Source organism: Salvelinus namaycush, chromosome 1 (assembly GCF_016432855.1).
Source record: "Salvelinus namaycush isolate Seneca chromosome 1, SaNama_1.0, whole genome shotgun sequence".
Lineage (NCBI taxonomy): Eukaryota > Metazoa > Chordata > Actinopteri > Salmoniformes > Salmonidae > Salvelinus > Salvelinus namaycush.
This window is the reverse complement of record NC_052307.1, coordinates 62,939,560-62,960,371: the sequence shown is the minus strand read 5'-3', so window position 1 is coordinate 62,960,371 and position 20,812 is coordinate 62,939,560. Positions and strand designations below refer to the sequence as shown.

General features: G+C 49.3%; 1 protein-coding gene across 1 annotated transcript in view; it reads left to right on the top strand.

Annotated features, from left to right (window-relative positions):
- Positions 1–244: 244 nt before the first annotated feature.
- LOC120056120 (paramyosin-like) overlaps positions 245–20,812 on the top strand; it is a 37,169-nt gene continuing 16,601 nt past the window's right edge. Inside the window, exon 1 of the mRNA XM_039004313.1 lies at positions 245–320. Coding sequence (XP_038860241.1) covers positions 301–320 — 20 coding nt within the window. The 5' untranslated portion in view covers positions 245–300. The remainder of the gene's footprint in view (positions 321–20,812) is intronic.

Here is a 20,812-nt window from a genome sequence, read left to right as displayed (position 1 = left end):
TTTGCTATGATGGACTCTGTGTACAGCCAGAGAACCATGTCCAGGTTCACACCAACAGTACCTCTGAGTATGCAGTGGGTTTCAGAATTGACTTTTCCATTTTAGGATGAATCACTTTACTCAATGCCCTCTCTATCTACCAATGTCTATCTCACCTCTAGCTCCTTTATGAGCTCAAACTGCATGTTTTTGACCCCCTCTCTTTTCCTCCCTCTCCCCCTCTCTCTCTTCCTCCCTCTCTCCAGGCTGAGGAGCAGACCCAGAAGTTCCAGGCCACGGTGACCAGTCTGAAGAGCCAGCATGGCTGTGTTAGTCAGCAGGTATGCAGGCCCATGTGACAGACCCAATCCTAACCCTTTCCCCCTTGATTCCTCACATCCTACCCATACCCCATCCCTACCACACCCTGCTGTTACCATCCCTATCACACCCTGCTGTTACCATCCCTACCATACGCTGCTGTTACCATCCCTATCACACCCTGCTGTTACCATCCCTACCATACGCTGCTGTTACCATCCCTACCTCACCCTGTTGTTTACCAGCCCTACCACAACCTGCTGTTACCAGCTCTACCACACCCTGCTGTTACCAGCCCTACCACACCCTGCTGTTACCAGCCCTACCACACCCTGCTGTTACCATCCCTACTACACCCTGCTGTTACCATCCCTACTACACCCTGCTGTTACCATCCCTACCTCACCCTGTTGTTACCAGCCCTACCACACCCTGCTGTTACCAGCCCTACCACACCCTGCTGTTACCATCCCTACTACACCCTGCTGTTACCATCCCTACTACACCCTGCTGTTACCATCCCTACCTCACCCTGTTGTTACCATCCCTACCTCACCCTGTTGTTTACCAGCCCTACCACACCCTGCAGTTACCAGCCCTACCACACCCTGCAGTTACCATCCCTACCACACCCTGCTGTTACCAGCCCTACCACACCCTGCAGTTACCATCCCTACCACACCCTGTTGTTACCATCCCTACCACACCCTGCGGTTACCATCCCTACCTCACCCTGCAGTTACCATCCCTACCACACCCTGCTGTTACCATCCCTACCACACCCTGCTGTTACCAATCCTACCAAACCCTGCGGTTACCATCCCTACCACACCCTGCGGTTACCATCCCTACCACACCCTGCTGTTACCATCCCTACCACACCCTGCGGTTAACATCCCTACCACACCCTGCTGTTACCATCCCAACCACACTCTGCAGTTGCCATCCCTACCACACCCTGCTGTTACCATCCCTACCACACCCTGCAGGTACCATCCCTACCACACCCTGTTGTTTACCACCCCTACCACACCTTGCGGTTACCATCCCAACCACACCCTGTTGTTTACCAGCCCTACCACACCCTGTTGTTTACCAGCCCTACCACACCCTGTTGTTTACCAGCCCTACCACACCCTGCTTTTACCTTTTGTGCAGCCTTTTTCCATTCTCACTGTTTCTGAACAAAACAGTCACTTATTGAGGATTTTTGTCTTATGAAACATGTCTTTTCTTATATAACATTAATACCTTGTGAAACATGTCTTTGTTTGATCTCTCTCTCACACTATGTGTTGTCTATCACACACACACATCCCCAGCTCAGCTTGTTTCAGACTCCATGCGGCTTGTCATGTATTTCACAGACTGTGAAACATGAAGGATCAGCTGCCATTTAGGACCTATCTGTCTGTCTGTCTCCGTCTCACACACACGCAGTGTGCACGCACCTACACACAACACACACACATTCTCTGTTGGCGCTGTCCAGTCCTGTGGAGATGACAGGAGCGTGGGGTCTGAGTGAGCGAGCCCCTTCCTCAGCCCGGCTGTCCTGGGGGTTAATTAACACTCCTCATCCTGCTCCACCAGCCCCATCCTGCTCCTCCAGCCCCATCCTGCCCCAGCAGCCCCATCCTGCCCCAGCAGCCCCATCCTACCCCAGCAGCCCCATCCTGCCCCGGCAGCCCCATCCTGCTCCAGCAGCCCCATCCTGCTCCAGCAGCTCCATCCTGCTCCAGCAGCCCCATCCTGCTCCAGCAGCTCCATCCTACCCCAGCAGCCCCATCCTGATCCAGCAGCCCCATCCTACTCCAGCAGCTCCATCCTGCTCCAGCAGCTCCATCCTGCTCCAGTAGCTCCATCCTGCTCCAGCAGCCCCATCCTGCTCCCGCAGCTCCATCCTGCTCCAGCAGCTCCATCCTGCTCCAGCAGCTCCATCCTGCTCCAGCAGCTCCATCCTGCTCCAGCAGCCCCATCCTGCTCCAGCAGCCCCATCCTGCTCCAGTAGCTCCATCCTGCTCCAGCAGCTCCAGGTGTAAATAATTGGGAGTTGTGCGAACCCAAATGGTCTCCTCCGTAACTGGGCTGGTTGCTGAACCTGCCTGCTGGCATCACGCGGGCCTCTCCCAGGTTAGATGACTGTTAAGGCTAGGCGGACAGCGAATGATTGCTAATAAAACATTTGATTGAGAGGAGAACAGAGTGAGAACCATAAACATCCTGGATTCTGCCCTTTCATTTTGCCATCTCCAGAGAATTGGTTTTGCTGTGCCGCAGAGCGACTCACACACAAGCAGTTAGTTGTCTGCCCTAGGACTGGAATTTAATTTAGTGTGTGTGCGTGTGTACGAGCCCATGTGCATGTGGGTGCAGGTGTAATGTGGTGTGCGTATTTTATACTTTCCTATTTTATAGAAATGAGCCAGGGTTTTTCTAGGTGTGAAATCTCCCGTCCCTATAGGTGCAGCAGTGCTGCTACAGATAGGGAGAGAAAACAATAATTTCATACTGCAGTGGGAAAATTACCATAGAGTTACCAAGATGGCCACTGCAGAGCTGTGAATGCACTGCTGAGCCCTCTGCAATCTCCCCTCATTCTGCTCTTTGTGTTACATGTTTGTGAGGCAGGTCTGTAGTGATGAGCTATTGTACAGGCTAGTGTTTAGCTACTGTGTTTGACTACAGGATGTGGCTATTCTACAGTCATTTACCAGCATATTGTGGGCTCTTTATGTTAGAGATATTGTATGGCGGTTGTTGACAGTGTCTTGGTATTGCACATACTGTATGGCTGGTTGCTGTTGCTGAGTGAAACTGAGAGGCTGTTATGCTTACTGGAATGTATTTCTACTACAGTATTCTGCGTGGATGCATGGGACTGATGGGTCTTGTTGGTGTGTGTTGCCAGTGTGTTGGATAAATGTGCATTGCTGGTGTGTGTTTAAGGTGCTCTATGATTGCTGGGGTAGGTATATAGCTTGATACAGTATAAGACCACTATGTTTAATGCTGGTGTATGTTGGTTCTGTGCAGGGTGTATAAAATGCATAATGGGTGTGTTGGGGTAGTTGAGTGTCTTTGGGGGTTATATACCATCAGTGTGGTGGGGTGTTGGTGTGGTTGGGTGTAACACCAGTGTATTGGGGTGTGTGGGGTATATACTGTAATAACCATGTATTGGGGTGTGGGGCTGGGGTATGATGAAAGGGTAGAAGCGTATATCAGACTCCAGCCCAGGCAGAACTAATAAAAGGCCAACCATGTTGGAGCTCCTCTGCTTCTGGCAACAGCGCTGCTTTTTACTGCCGCTCTGACAGCAAGATAAAGTGCTCATCCAATTAGAAAAATATTTGGTCACCTACCTACCAATGGTCTTGTATTTTTCAAGCCATTTGATCCGGAATCCTTGCTATTTTTATTGTATGTTTTCCTACCATTGTGTATATACATTTTATTGCGCAGCCATGGAATGTTGATGAACCATTTACCATGTAGTAATGTAGTGAATGTTGTCTGTCTCAGTGTGGTTTCTAATGAAGGATGGGGCTGGAGGCAATGCTACGTAGTGTAGGTCTGTGTATAGTATGGTGGTGTGTGGGTTTACATTCTGTTAGGTTTTTGTGTTGGTGTCGGCTATGTTTGGGCTGAGAGGATTTTAGTCATCTCTGTCATTTGTCCATTTCCTGTGCAGGGCTCTGTACATGTATACTAGTGCTAGTCGCCATCTCTGCTTAAGAATACTGATGTATTTTTTCCAGTGCATTAAAATTAAATTCTCTCTTGTTGTAAAAAGAGGCACATGTTAAAAATAATTGGATGTGGGAGAGAACAAAGGGCTGCCTCTCGTTCCCCCCCTGCACACCCCAGCTAGGCGTTAATACCTAGCCAGCCGCATTGTTCTGCCGTCTGCAGCCATCCCCCCAGCCAGACACTCAGCACTGGAGAAGTCACTTTTAATGTCTGATAATCAAGGTGAATTTTCAAAAAGCTGCCATTTTCAAACGATGGTGTATATATTACATGGAGATGGTATTTGAGGAGGGGAGGGGCTCTGCTGGGAGAGAGGCAGAGCCTCGGCCATGCACAGTGGAAGAGAGACACCTAATGGCCACGGCAGGAACTGCAGGCAGGTTGTGCTCTGCTGGCAATCAATGGAGGAAGGCGGTTGTCAGTTCACTGTCAGTCATGTGTTGTTGTGCTGTGTAATTTGCTTTGTCTGTGGTAGAGTATGTGTGTTCCACAAGTTCAGGTTGAACAATAGCTTTCAGCGATCCCTATTTTCTCAAGGAGCCATTCACTAGGAATGTCCTTGTGTCCTCCAAACATTCACGTACATTTTACTCATATACAGACAGAGTATATAGAGATATATTATTAAAGATAGTATGTCCACGTATATGTGTGTTTCCGCTCTTCTCAGTAATTGTGGTAGAGCGTTGCAGGGGAGACTGAGGCAGCTGAGAGAGGAGTAGGGGGGCTCCATTTCTCCGGCGTGGTGCAGGGGCTCATCTCCCCCCACCCCCTCTCCCTTCTTTCTTCCCCACGCCGCTCTAAGGTAGGATTATTTCTCCCCCGCTCTGCCGCACCATATATCCCAGGTCTGCAGTTCCCCCTCGCCGCTGTCATTTTTCACGGCGTGTTTTCGCGCGGGTGCAGCATTGCGCGGTGGCACTGTGCCTATGCAATATGTTAAGGAGGGGAATATATGCAGCGTGTAGAATGTAATAGGTGTACATGTGTACATTTATTTTCTGCGGTGGTGATTTACTGGTGTTTCCAGTGCTTGGGAAAAAGATGGCAGCAGTGTATGAACATGAACATGACTGCTGCGTATGCACTCACCTCCAAGGCTTTTTTACACACTGGAGACACAATATTATCCAGTTGATAGAGAGGGTTTGGATGTTTTTTATGATGTGTATAAATGAAATGCCCCCATTCCAGCATAGTGTTTTTTATGATGTGTATAAATGAAATGCCCCCATTCCAGCATAGTGTTTTTTATGATGTGTATAAATGAAATGCCCCCATTCCAGCATAGTGTTTTTTATGTTTACAGATGGTGAGGTTCGGTGTTGGCTTGGTTAAATACCAGTCTAATGGCACCTTGTCTGTCAGTGAGGCAGAGTTTAGTATATTTAGGCTAGCTGTGGGGCTCGGACCGTGCCATTCTGATTGCCTATCCTGGTCCACCTGTGTTCCTATAGAGCCTTGTGTGTCTTTAACCTGCACACACACCGACACACACACACAATCCCCCTCCCATCTCCAGTCCTGTCCCCCTGAGTGAGATCTGATGGAGCCATGCAAAGAGGTTTAAAATAAAAACACTAACACAAACACACATGGTTGATGGAAGCCTGAAATGGACATTATACTCTGAGGGGAAGTAGATCTAATCCCATGAAACAGTAGGCTTTAAATGTATTCTGTGCTCGGAGCCTTGTGGTGTGAACCTCCCTCTGTGAGACCACCACTGAATAGAACAAAAAAAATCTAATCAAACAATGTTTTTTCAGAAGTAAATGCTAGCGTTTGGTCCAGTGTGTCTGATGCTGTTCATTGATTAGCTCAGCTATGTGGGTTTGTTTTAACATTTCTGGCCTCAAAAGACTGACTTAATGCACCCCGGAAGAAAAAAGATGGAGGCAGCCTCCTCTCTGCTCTTTCATGAGGACAACTTCTCAGACGTGTCCCGCTCTTTCAGTGTGTCTGTGTGTGGTGCGCGTGTGCGAGTGGGTGCGTGCGCAAAAGCCTGTTCTTGTACACTGTCAAAAGCATGAAGTGTTTTTCAATGGGACACTTGTTGGTGGCAGAGCTCTATGTCTCTCCCATTCTAGTAGTATTTAGATTTCATATGTGCGTTATACTCCTCATCTCTTCCCCATTCTCCCGTTGGTCTTTGTGAAGTGGGAAGATTCGCTGTTGTTAATGTGCTCCTTTCTCTCTCCTTTTCTATGCTGGTCTCAGAACAGTTTTTTCTCTCTGAGTAGACTATGTACAACAATGTATTCTGATATTTGCTACAACTACATGGCTTGGTTTCTATAGGCTTCTTTTCTCATAATGGCTTTGTATTGGTGTTTGAAGTTGTGTTTTAGTGGTGTCCCTGAGTGTTTGTCTCGTGGTCGTCGTGGGTTTCTGTGGTTTAGCAGAGACACTGTGTGTGTGACAGTTGAGACAGACGTGGACCCATGACACAAACCACTACAGTCAGGGTGTACATTAGAGTGACCTTCCGGACCAGGCTGGAGTTCACATACAAGCTTTTTCTCCAGGAAGTACAGAAGCTATTAGATGTAATGGCGATGTTGTTGTCTTTTATATTTCCTCTCTGCTAGAATTCATTGATAGTTTGATAATGCAGGGGTCCACTGAGTGCAAGAACTCTAACCATATGATAAGATATTGGCAACGTGTTTGAAGGCTGGTGGTTTTATTTGGTACATGAGTGTATTATTTGTTCCTGGCACTGGTAGCAGACAGTTATTTTTCATTGCTTGGTTAGAGGGCATGCTTCCAAAGTGTTGTTCTCAGCTGTAGTGGAGAGTAAAGAAGGGAGAAGTGAGGAGAGGACTGGGGCCGGGGGCTCTCTGATGGAGGGAGGAGTGAGGAGGGGACTGGAGCCGGGGGCTCTCTGATGGAGGGAGGAGTGAGGAGAGGACTGGGGCCGGGGGCTCTCTGATGGAGAGAGGAGTGAGGAGAGGACTGGGCCCGGGGGCTCTCTGATGGAGGGAGGAGTGAGGAGAGGACTGGGGCCGGGGGCTCTCTGATGGAGGGAGGAGTGAGGAGAGATGAAGATAGGGAGCGTAGTTTTGCCAGGCCAGTGTGGCAGAGCTGGTGTGTCTGGCCCTGTGCCAGCCTGGGCAGTGTGCCCACGGGGAGGCAGTGTGTAGCCAGCGCTGTGCCACAGACAGAGAGGCAGGTGACAGAGAGGCAAGAGACAGAGGGAGAGGCTGGTAAGAGGACTGACTGACTGTCAGAGGAGTCTGGGTTGAAGTGACACTCCCCCCTGGGGTGTGATGGGTGGGCAGGACCACCGTGAGAGAGAGAGAGACTCACATATCTATTGGGTGAAATACCATAGTGTGCCATCACAGCAGCAAGATTTGTGACCTGTTGCCACTAGAAAAGATTAACCAGTGCAGAACAAACACCATTGTAAATACAACCCACATTTATTTTCACTTTTGTACTTTAACTATTTGCACATAATATGACATTTGAAATGTCTTTATTCTTCTGGAACTTTTGTGAGTGTAGTGGTTACTGTTAATTTTTGTATTGTTTATTTCACTTTTGTTTTTGACCTATTTCACTTGCTTTGGCAATGTAAACATATGTTTCCCATGCCATTAAAGCCTTTCAATTGAATTGCGTTGAGAGGAGAGAGACATGGCTGATGTTGGATAGTGCCATGTCATTCAGTGCCTTAGCGACTCCATGGACATCATTGCCTATTTAGTGTCTGTGCATTTTTAGTTCATCTCCAATGCATGGAACATATGCAGACTGTAGTGGACAATGGGGATTTTGAGCAATTAATGCTATTTATGCAGTCGTTTATAGTCTCAAATAATACTGCTGCTACTCTGTTTAGAGGTTGTTGTTTTTCATTCACTCAGTTGTTTCTCCTTTCTCACTGTGTCAATGCTTGAATAAACAGATGCTTCATGGGTAAAATGCTATCTCCCTGGTATGTGTGCATTTAAATAGTGTTTGCTTTTCAAACCCTATCCCTCCTTTCCCCCTCTTTTCCCTCTTTCCGTTTCCCTCTCCCCCTCTCCGCTCCTCTTTGTATCCTTAAAATATTCTGCACATCCCGCAGCAGTTCCGCATCGCAGATATCCCTAATATAATCTATGTGTCTGAATACTAATTTATACCGTCAGGATAAAATAAATAGTCTACAGTTAATTATGGGGAGCCGGCTCCTGGCTTGGCCCAATGATTTATGAAGTGCGCGTTGGCATTCTGCTACACATTTTTCTTAATTTATTTTAATCTGTCTTTCAATACATTTTCCTGGAAACGTCTTAATGATGTCAAAGGTGTGTGTCAATGACCCTGGCTCAGTGAGCAGTCCTCTGGTGGTGGAGAGGTAGGGGTGGGGGGGTCGGGGTCCAGCCTAACAAGGGCACTTTCAGGCACACCCCTTCACCCCTCCCTCCCTCCCTCCCACCTCCCCTCTCCACACACCACCTCAGTTTCATTTGCAGCCTTGGTGTCTGTCTGTCTGTCTGTGTGGTTGACTGTGCGTCCATTTGTCTTTCTGTCTGTATGCCTTGCTGTCTGTGTGTCTGTGTGTCTGTCTGTTTCGCCTATCAGCATTTCTCCTATCTTTCCCCTCATTACTGTGTGTCCATGTGTTTTCTGTGCTCTCTTGTTTATTTAGCTCTTTGGTCCTGTGTGAGCAGTAAGATACAGTAACGTAGCAGTAAGGTTCTGGGTAATCCATACGTCTGTGTGGTCAGAGCTGTTAGCCAGGCCAGGGGCTGGGGGTGGGTGGTTGGTGATGCTGGGCATGGTCCACCAGGGGAGAGAGAGCCCCTAGCTCCCTCCCAGACATCAAAACACTTCACATGATTAGATGCATTTTCTCCACCCTTTCTTCTCCTCTCAAATTAAAGCCGATGCCTCCTCTACTTGTTATGCGCTGTCGACCTCCGGCAATTAGCGCGGAGCGTGCCCGACGTGACGCTCGGAGAGCCCGGGTAGGAAGCAGGCGGGCAGGCGCTGAGCCTCCGCCCTAACCACGTCCGTCTGTCTGCCAGCCTCCCAGACAGACAGAGGCAGCACACAGCTCGTCAGAGCAGGGCCCCATTAGGGACATCCACACATCTCTCTGCATCAGGATGCTCTCATTTACCTCCTCCAGATCCTACCATTTATCTCCTCTGAAAAAAAATATCGCCCATCAAGCGGCCAAGCGCATGGCTGGCTGCAGTGGCTATCCTGAAAGAGGAAAAAGAATGATTTAATTTCTTCTCCTTTTTGTCTCAGTGGCCTACTCACTTTGTTCATACACACATCATTACACACAGAGGCCTCGTTTTCATCTCGCGGCCAGGCAGGCTGAGGCTGAGATCAGGGCTCTAAGTTATCCATGCGGCCGCAACCAGGCCATCGCTTTAGATCAATACCTGTGGTCAGGACGGAGCACGCCGTGCTTTGCTGTGCTACGCCTCCTAAATAGGCCCTGCAGGTCCCACCATAAAACACCTCACAGGCCAGCCTGGCGGACCCATAAATCTGCACAGTTTTTTTTATTTCTATTGGAGCGTGCCAAGAGTAGCAGTGCTGGGTTAGGATAGGGTGGTCCATGAACTGAGGTCTAGAGGTTAGGGAGTATGACACTAGGGTGGTTCCAGCTGTTAATCTGTATCCTTAGAGACCTATAATCAATAAGCATTAGCCAGGGAAAGGACAGGTTGGGGTTTGTGTTGTGTCTTTGGAAAATAAACATGCACTCCTTGATTTGGGCCAGAACAAGCACACTTGTTTAGTTCTTGTGTTGGGATCGCTAGTCTGGAGTGTTTTACTGTGGACTGGGTTACAGGGCTGGATGGTGCTAGTATCAAATCAAATCAAAGTTTATTTGTCACGTGCGCAGAATACAACAGGTGTAGACCTTGCAGTGAAATGCTTACTTACAGGCTCTAACCAATAGTGCAAAAAAGGTGTTAGGGCTATGCTGGGCTACAGCAGGGCTGGATTGTGCTAGTATGCTGGGCTACGGCAGGGCTGGATTGTGATAATATGCTGGGCTACAGCACGGCTGGATGGTGCTAGTGTGCTGGGCTACAGCAGGGCTGGATTGTGCTAGTATGCTGGGCTACAGCACGGCTGGATGGTGCTAGTGTGCTGGGCTACAGCAGGGCTGGATTGTGCTAGTATGCTGGGCTACAGCAGGGCTGGATTGTGCTAGTATGCTGGGCTACGGCAGGGCTGGATTGTGCTAATATGCTGGGCTACAGCAGGGTTGGATGGTGCTAGTATGCTGGGCTACAGCAGGGCTAGATTGTGCTAGTATGCTGGGCTACGGCAGGGCTGGATTGTGCTAATATGCTGGGCTACGGCAGGGCTGGATGGTGCTAGTATGCTGGGCTACAGCAGGGCTGGATTGTGCTAGTATGCTGGGCTACAGCAGGGCTGGATTGTGCTAGTATGCTGGGCTACGGCAGGTCTGGATGGTGCTAGTATGCTGGGCTACAGCAGGGCTGGATTGTGCTAGTATGCTGGGCTACAGCAGGGCTAGATTGTGCTACTATGCTGGGCTACAGCAGGGCTGGATGGTGCTAGTATGCTGGGCTACTGCAGGGCTGGGTTGTGCTAGTATGCTGGGCTACAGCAGGGCTGGATTGTGCTAGTATGCTGGGCTACAGCAGGGCTGGATTGTGCTAGTATGCTGGGCTACAGCAGGGCTGGATGGTGCTAGTATGCTGGGCTACAGCAGGGCTGGATTGTGCTAGTATGCTGGGCTACAGCACGGCTGGATGGTGCTAGTGTGCTGGGCTACAGCAGGGCTGGATTGTGCTAGTATGCTGGGCTACAGCACGGCTGGATGGTGCTAGTGTGCTGGGCTACAGCAGGGCTGGGTTGTGCTAGTATGCTGGGCTACGGCAGGGCTGGATTGTGCTAGTATGCTGGGCTACGGCAGGGCTGGATTGTGCTAATATGCTGGGCTACAGCAGGGTTGGATGGTGCTAGTATGCTGGGCTACAGCAGGGCTAGATTGTGCTAGTATGCTGGGCTACGGCAGGGCTGGATTGTGCTAATATGCTGGGCTACGGCAGGGCTGGATGGTGCTAGTATGCTGGGCTACAGCAGGGCTGGATTGTGCTAGTATGCTGGGCTACAGCAGGGCTGGATTGTGCTAGTATGCTGGGCTACGGCAGGGCTGGATGGTGCTAGTATGCTGGGCTACAGCAGGGCTGGATTGTGCTAGTATGCTGGGCTACAGCAGGGCTGGATTGTGCTAGTATGCTGGGCTACAGCAGGGCTGGATTGTGCTAGTATGCTGGGCTACTGCAGGGCTGGGTTGTGGTAGTATGCTGGGCTACAGCAGGGCTGGATTGTGCTAGTATGCTGGGCTACAGCAGGGCTGGATTGTGCTAGTATGCTGGGCTACAGCAGGGCTGGATGGTGCTAGTATGCTGGGCTACAGCAGGGCTGGATTGTGCTAGTATACTGGGCTACCGCACGGCTGGATGGTGCTAGTGTGCTGGGCTACAGCAGGGCTGGATTGTGCTAGTATGCTGGGCTACAGCACGGCTGGATGGTGCTAGTGTGCTGGGCTACAGCAGGGCTGGATTGTGCTAGTATGCTGGGCTACGGCAGGGCTGGATTGTGCTAGTATGCTGGGCTACGGCAGGGCTGGATTGTGCTAATATGCTGGGCTACAGCAGGGTTGGATGGTCCTAGTATGCTGGGCTACAGCAGGGCTAGATTGTGCTAGTATGCTGGGCTACGGCAGGGCTGGATTGTGCTAATATGCTGGGCTACGGCAGGGCTGGATGGTGCTAGTATGCTGGGCTACAGCAGGGCTGGATTGTGCTAGTATGCTGGGCTACAGCAGGGCTGGATTGTGCTAGTATGCTGGGCTACGGCAGGGCTGGATGGTGCTAGTATGCTGGGCTACAGCAGGGCTGGATTGTGCTAGTATGCTGGGCTACAGCAGGGCTGGATTGTGCTAGTATGCTGGGCTACAGCAGGGCTGGATTGTGCTAGTATGCTGGGCTACGGCAGGTCTGGATGGTGCTAGTATGCTGGGCTACAGCAGGGCTGGATTGTGCTAGTATGCTGGGCTACAGCAGGGCTAGATTGTGCTACTATGCTGGGCTACAGCAGGGCTGGATGGTGCTAGTATGCTGGGCTACTGCAGGGCTGGATTGTGCTAGTATGCTGGGCTACAGCAGGGCTGGATTGTGCTAGTATGCTGGGCTACAGCACGGCTGGATGGTGCTAGTGTGCTGGGCTACAGCAGGGCTGGATTGTGCTTGTATGCTGGGCTACAGCACGGCTGGATGGTGCTAGTGTGCTGGGCTACTGCAGGGCTGGGTTGTGCTAGTATGCTGGGCTACAGCAGGGCTGGATGGTGCTAGTATGCTGGGCTACAGCAGGGCTGGATGGTGCTAGTATGCTGGGCTACAGCAGGGCTGGATTGTGCTAGTGTGCTGGGCTACAGCAGGGCTGGGTTGTGCTAGTATGCTGGGCTACGGCAGGGCTGGATTGTGCTAGTATGCTGGGCTACGGCAGGGCTGGATTGTGCTAATATGCTGGGCTACAGCAGGGTTGGATGGTGCTAGTATGCTGGGCTACAGCAGGGCTAGATTGTGCTAGTATGCTGGGCTACGGCAGGGCTGGATTGTGCTAATATGCTGGGCTACGGCAGGGCTGGATGGTGCTAGTATGCTGGGCTACAGCAGGGCTGGATTGTGCTAGTATGCTGGGCTACAGCAGGGCTGGATTGTGCTAGTATGCTGGGCTACGGCAGGGCTGGATGGTGCTAGTATGCTGGGCTACAGCAGGGCTGGATTGTGCTAGTATGCTGGGCTACAGCAGGGCTGGATTGTGCTAGTATGCTGGGCTACAGCAGGGCTGGATTGTGCTAGTATGCTGGGCTACAGCAGGGCTAGATTGTGCTAGTATGCTGGGCTACGGCAGGGCTGGATTGTGCTAATATGCTGGGCTACGGCAGGGCTGGATGGTGCTAGTATGCTGGGCTACTGCAGGGCTGGGTTGTGCTAGTATGCTGGGCTACAGCAGGGCTGGATTGTGCTAGTATGCTGGGCTACAGCAGGGCTGGATTGTGCTAGTATGCTGGGCTACAGCAGGGCTGGATGGTGCTAGTATGCTGGGCTACAGCAGGGCTGGATTGTGCTAGTATGCTGGGCTACAGCACGGCTGGATGGTGCTAGTGTGCTGGGCTACAGCAGGGCTGGATTGTGCTAGTATGCTGGGCTACAGCACGGCTGGATGGTGCTAGTGTGCTGGGCTACAGCAGGGCTGGATTGTGCTAGTATGCTGGGCTACGGCAGGTCTGGATGGTGCTAGTATGCTGGGCTACAGCAGGGCTGGATTGTGCTAGTATGCTGGGCTACAGCAGGGCTAGATTGTGCTACTATGCTGGGCTACAGCAGGGCTGGATGGTGCTTGTATGCTGGGCTACTGCAGGGCTGGATTGTGCTAGTATGCTGGGCTACTGCAGGGCTGGATTGTGCTAGTATGCTGGGCTACAGCAGGGCTGGATTGTGCTAGTATGCTGGGCTACAGCACGGCTGGATGGTGCTAGTGTGCTGGGCTACAGCAGGGCTGGATTGTGCTTGTATGCTGGGCTACAGCACGGCTGGATGGTGCTAGTGTGCTGGGCTACTGCAGGGCTGGGTTGTGCTAGTATGCTGGGCTACAGCAGGGCTGGATGGTGCTAGTATGCTGGGCTACAGCAGGGCTGGATGGTGCTAGTATGCTGGGCTACAGCAGGGCTGGATTGTGCTAGTATGCTGGGCTACAGCAGGGCTGGATGGTGCTAGTATGCTGGGCTACAGCAGGGCTGGATGGTGCTAGTATGCTGGGCTACAGCAGGGCTGGATTGTGCTAGTATGCTGGGCTACAGCAGGGCTGGATTGTGCTAGTATGCTGGGCTACAGCAGGGCTGGATTGTGCTAGTATGCTGGGCTACAGCAGGGCTGGATTGTGCTAGTATGCTGGGCTACAGCAGGGCTGGATGGTGCTTGTATGCTGGGCTACAGCAGGGCTGGATTGTGCTAGTATGCTGGGCTACAGCAGGGCTGGATTGTGCTAGTATGCTGGGCTACAGCAGGGCTGGATTGTGCTAGTATGCTGGGCTACTGCAGGGCTGGATTGTGCTAGTATTCTGGGCTACAGCAGGGCTGGATGGTGCTAGTGTGCTGGGCTACAGCAGGGCTGGAGTGGGTAAGATGTGTTCCAGATGAGAGCCTGGGGACCTGCCAAAGACCGAGAGAGACAGAAGGCTGATTCTTCTCATCTCTCTCCTTCAACCCCCCAGGCTGTGTGTGTGTGTGAGTGCCTCTGTCTCTGTTGGCCTGCTCCATGCATTAACCAAACAGATAGCCACCAACTTTAATTACCTTTGCTTCCACTTACTCACCCCTGATGCCCTCAAACCCATCCACCCTTCTTGCCTCCGTCGCTTGTGCAAATGAAAGAGGAATAGGGGAGAGAAAGAAGAGAAGCATAATTACGTATTTTAGTGGAGTGCGGCAGAATGCCTTTTGCCAAATGACTCTAATTCCAAATAGTTAACAAGATTTTTCTTTTTAATAGAGCCGAATCCGTGTGACAGCAAATAGCTTTCCCATTTGCAGCCCTTAATGGCTTTTCATACTTTGCACTTCCAATAAGCAGTAAACTCGGAAATTAATATTGCACGCTGTGTTATGATGCAAATGGGAGCGAGATAGGAGAGCGGTACCTTCATGCAGAAAGCTCTGATTAGATCCATAATTGCTGCAGTGGGATGAAAGCATTTCTCCTGTTCGTTTGAATTTGTTTTTTATATATATGTATATTTTAAGCCTCGCCATTCGCTCCGGCGTCAGAATCGACAGAATTGTTTTGTTATGTTGTTGTTTTGCATTTTTAAGTCAATGCTAATCAGTGGTAATTGTGGTTGGAAGAAAAACACTCCTCTACAAAGTCTTTGTCTATATGGAAGATTGTTTATGTGACCTTTCACTGTATTCACTATGTATTGGTGTATATTTTCTGTACTGTGTTCAGATCTGTAGAATATGGTTTAAGTTCCTAAAGGTACTGTCCTTGGAGGGTCCAACTAAAACACCTCTATTTCATCTGATCATTCTGTAAACGGACATTTAGCTGCTTTATGGGTCACCCAGTTACAATGTGTTTGAACCAATTTGAACCAACCAGCCACCTCTTTCCAGGAAAACACACGAGGCGCAATCTAGATATATTTGTGCAAGGTGTTTCATAATTAACATCTGATCCAAGTAATTTAGTTTACAATTCCATTTTACACGTCCTCAAATATTAAGCCTGGTCTGTGCATAAGGTATTGACATCCACGGGGTTGTCATGTTAATGGAACATATACATTTATTATATGGCTTGACCCTGATCAAAAATTCTACTCGTAATGGCACTCTTAGGCAGCTGGCTCTCATCCTTGCTCTTTCACAAGCTACTTCAATCTGTCTCTGTCATATTCAACATCTCGCCCTCCTCAACCCTGTTGACTCACTGCATATCACTGTAGCAGGCTGTCCTGTACCGCAGACGTATGTGTTTGTCTGTTCATGAGCGTATACATTCCACCTGACCATATTGTCTGATTTACTGCATTCCCAGACCAGCTATGGTATAACACTGTCATATGCTTTAAATGCAGATTATTCCTTAAGGCTGTAAATACGCCACAGCACAGCGGCCTGCCCCGATGCCTGACTCTAGCCAGCCCAGCCCACAGAGCCTGTCTTTGGGGAGAGAAGAGCAGAGCGTCCTGCCTGCTTGGAGCCCCAGCCCCAGACATACAGCCACACTGACCTTTGGACAGAAATAGCTAATAAATGGGCCTCCGATTGCTGCCAGCTATTGAGGTTAAGTGTCCTTTGGTCTGCGGGGCTTCAATGTAGCGCTGTGCAGCCGAGGCTGGCTGGGTCACGTGACCAACGCGCACGCCCACACACGCACATCTGATTCCCTCTTACCGGCCGCGTCGGCATGGCAACGCTTCATTTATTTTTCAGCGCGTTCCTGTTTCACCTGTCACTTCGATAATTGCCACAGAATTTTCCAGCGTATCAGGGAAGAAATTACGATGATGATAATAATAAGACAATATTTATGAGCCAAACGACTGACAGACAAGTGTAGAGAGATGAAGAAATGTAGAAAGGTTTCATTAGGATAGAATATTAATGTTGGGACAGGGCCTTTTTGGGACTGATAAAGCTTGTTCCTTTTTGTCTCACAGGCTTTAGCTCATTGCCTGTGTGACTGGCAGCGGAGTCTGAATTTCCATTGTTTTAATTGGGTCACCCTCTCCTCCATGTCGCCTCTCTGGTGAGCATCTCTCTGCTTAATCAGTTCTACAAGACTGTCTCACTAGCCGAAACGTCCTAAACATCCTGTAACCCTCACAACTATTGATGTTATGCTTTTAGAAGTATTGATAAGACCAGCAAACGTAATGTCCTTTGTCACAGTGCTGTGTTCATTATTGGCCTGAGAGAGAGAGAGAGAGAGAGAGAGAGAGAGAGAGAGAGAGAGAGAGAGAGAGAGAGAGAGAGAGAGAGAGAGAGAGAGAGAGAGAGAGAGAGAGAGAGAGAGAGAGAGAGAGAGAGAGAGAGAGAGAGAGAGAGAGAGAGAGAGAGAGAGAGAGAGAGAGAGAGAGAGAGAGAGAGAGAGAGAGAGAGAGAGAGAGAGAGAGAGAGAGAGAGAGAGAGAGAGAGAGAGAGAGAGAGAGCCAGCTGGTCTCATTCTCACTGTATAGCTTGAAATTGACAGCAAGCTGTGAAAGCCAGCAAGCTGTGAAAGCCAGCAAGCTGTGAAAGCCAGCTACTGAAGTGAATAAGAATGATGCATTTCTTTAATTGGCTGTGGTAGCATTTGTTTACTGAGGTTATTGACAAGATGTTGGATATGTTCTATGTGCATAATTAAAGTGTTGTGTGTAGGAGGTTTTCTAGGTGGGGATATTAGTGTGCTTGTTATGTTAGGTGCATTGAGTGCGTTCTGGACTTGGTCGATATGTGTCATATTATCACGTCCTGCTGCTTTGAATGATTCTCATAATGCACTAGCATATAAAACATATTTTCTCATCAAAGTGTTCCAGACCTCATTTGAGATTTTAAAGTCAATATCTACTTTCAAAATCTTGTAACTCAAAGGAGTCTGTGTTTGTAACGATAACAAATGCCCTATCCTGTCGGGGTATTTTAGAATTAGGACATAAAAACGTGAAATTATTCTTGCTTGCTTTGCTTGATAAAACAAAGACACGAAAGCAAGCGTCCATGTTGGATTTATATGTGTGCTTTGGGGGAATGTCAGTGGAATTAATTGATTTGCCCATATTTGTCAGAAAAGAGTAAGCGCCTAACCCCAGCTTGCATTATTAAAGCTAATACCACAGTGGTTTCGGCAAGTCCTCTGCCGTGAATCAAAGTCTGACACGGACTGATGATGTATGGATATATGATTCCGAGCGTTGCATGGGGCTCTGAGCTCTGACTCTTGCCCCCCATCCCATCCTGCATCAGCAGCCTCACCCCATCCCCCTGGAGGGTACCTGTGTTTTCAAAGTAAAGACCACTTAGAGAATAGCCCGGGGCATCTGCATACTGGAGTGTCCTGTGTTACACATTAGAAGCCTGTGTCCAGGTCAGCAACATAAACACTCTCAACAGCCCCTGTCTCCCCCTCCGCCCCGGATACCCCAAATACCTCAAAGACAGGGAGGGGAAAGCGGCTCACAGACAGGCCACAATGTGGATCAGATGGTCTTCAGGGACGTGACCACGTTAATGACCACTCTCTGAGAACCTCCTCAGCTCAATCCTGCGGTCAGCTTTCATAGACAATATGGAGAAAATGCCTAGATTAAATTAAATTGCCATTACATATTTAAAAAGCATTCAAGAGCTTTTCTCTAGAGAATGAGGAGATATTCAGTCCAATTCAAAGCATTGTGACTTTTACCTGCCTAGCATAGCACAGTAACCCCTTCTTACTTATGTAGCCTGTCCCAGCAGACAAACACCCAGTACATCTTAGAACAGTGACGGCAGCATTTCTGCTAACAAATACCCTAATTAATTAGCTTCATCTAGTGTAAATTGAAAAGCACTTGTGGAAATAATGAACACTTAAACCCTGAGAGGATGGGTGAGGGGCGGAGGGAGAAGAAGATGGGGCGCGCTTTTTGACATGTGGCATCAAAGACAGCATAGACTAAACAGGGGGGCGTATGAGAAGGAGCTGGGACTGTGCAGTGTACAGGGTGCACCCACCCAGGGCCGCTGAGACTGAGATGCAAGGCTGACATGTTGGGGGTGAACAGCAGACACAGCAGGCAGTAAACATCTCCCCCATGGGTGAGGCCTCGGCAGAGGGTGAGACGGGGTTAACGATCAGACGTCTCGTTCAATCCCCCCGGTGGAGTAAATGGGTTTTGATCAGGCGCCAGGAAGGAGCAGAATAAGCTGCTTTCATAGGCAGGCTTTACCATTTGTCAAGACGAACAGTTTTAATATTTTTAAAAACAATCCTATTACCGAACAAAAATAGAGCAAGGATTTCGGGAAACCTGCAATATAAATGTTTAATGGCCGTTTCTGCATACAGCTTTTGTATCTGCATATATAGCTCGGTTGGTTGTTGAGGAGTATTGCTTCACTGCTCCTTTGTGCGGATGCAGGCAGAGAGAGCCGGAATTGAATGGCTGGGGAGGACATTAGAATGTCTTTACTGCCTTTCTCATTTCTGTATCTCGCCATCTGCTGAGATGGAGGTGTGAGGAATAGCATCATTAAGGTAATGTGCCTGGGAAGGCAATGAGTTGAGATCTAACGTGGGCAGGTTCCTCGGCTCAGCCACAAGAAGCTTTAAATGCCAATCTACAGTGACCTTTACCGCATACAGAGGAGAGAGCTTTGGAACTCACACACAAACACTCACACACACAGCCCACCAGACATATTGAACAACGCATATAATGTACACATTTAACATATAGATTATTGTGTTAAATGGCTTCCAAATGATGACTGTTTTATTTGTTTGGAGATAAAGATCCGTCCAGTGTGGATATGAGTGTGTAATTGGAGGTTTGTGTCTGTCTGGGATCAGTTAGTCTGGAGTGTTGCAGCCTCCACAGCGTCACCAAACTCCAGGTTGTCTGTCAGCTGAGATGCAGAGCGGAGCCCTTTCATGTCACCGGCGTTCTCCCTGACAGAGTGGCAGAATGAGGGCAATTATAAATCACTTAGTGAGTGTGTGTTCCAGTATCAGATGGACCGCTGGACCAGACCAGCAGCACAGAGGTACCGGTATGCCTCTGTTGCTGTAACCCTCTTCCATCAGCAGCACCCCCGCCAGGGAGAAGACCATGAGGGGGGTTTAGTCAACCCCTGTCTTAGTGTCTAAGCACAGCCAAGCCAATCATTCCTCAGCCCCCACCCCTTCACCCCCCCCCGTCCTGCAGCTAGAGTCAACAGCCCTCCTTTAACACGCTCGTTCTCTTTTAATGTGTCGTTTCACTGTGTTTGTAGGCAATCAGGAATGACCAGGAGTTATTTTATTGTTTGGTCATCCAATGTGTGTTTTGTTTGGGCTGAGGTCTTGCTGATGAATTTCACATTTTCCAGGGCGGTTGACCAATGAGCGGTGTGGGTCTAGGGGAACGTGGCCGGTGGTGTTTTTCTTTAATAAGTCTAGAGGTGAGGGGAACACACCATGTGATCAGTCATCCTGTCAGGATGCTCGACTCTGATTAGCCCAGTACTCTGGCTGACATATCTGACCTGCCACCCTCCACGATGTCAAACGACTGACTCCGGTTCACCTAATGACTATTTTTAAGTTAGCCAAAAAGTCATCTTTTGTGACCTATCGTGGATCAAGTTTGTTTATCGGATTCTTCTCTTACAAAAAGCCGAAAAACATCCATCTCTTTGTTGTGACATTTTCATAGTTTTCAGTAGATAAGGTCACAGACATACTAAAATACAGATCATCAAAATATATCGCCCTCCATGATTTCACTGGCCTGTCTGATTAGCTCTGGGAACCCTTTTGTTTCACATGTCCTACAGAGGGTAGCTCTTCTAGCAGCATTTTATCAGTCCAAGTTGCTCCAGGCCCCCTGGCCTTGAAGCCTCTCTATAGTTCCACCACTACACCCATGTCCCTATGTCCCCTGTTCCCCTTGTACTGTCAGGTGTGTGTCTGAGGCAGCCTAGTGCTGTTGGTGGCACTCTCCCCTTTGGGCCTCCGTCAGAAACTTCAGAATAGATCTTTATTTACAGCACAGAACTTGGAAACAGCTGGTCAATCCATTTAGCCTAAGGCCACTGATTTGTTCGTATTTACTACAACACCCAAAGAAAAGCCGGGTATTTTCCCCTCTCTCTTTCCTATTGATCCGGCGCTTAGGAAATCTGCTCTGCTGTCTAAACACTATTGATCCCTCCCTCTCGACGGCAGGCTACCCGTACCAGTGTATAAAGGGACTGGATGAATTGAAATTTCATTTCCGACAACTTGTTCCTGTTATTTCTACCCATTTTTTGAGGGTGGAGAACATGCGCTGGCGAGTCGATAGGTGGTTGGCGGAGGGAGGAGCAGTGGGGCGAGGCTCGCTATGTCATACCAGACCGCACCGCAATGTACATCCATAAACAGGCCAGCCACACACTTCAATGAGGAATGAATTCCTCATTGAATAAGTTCCCAGTGATCATTATGGGCTATTAGGGCCTGCCGGAGGCCAGCCTGCCTG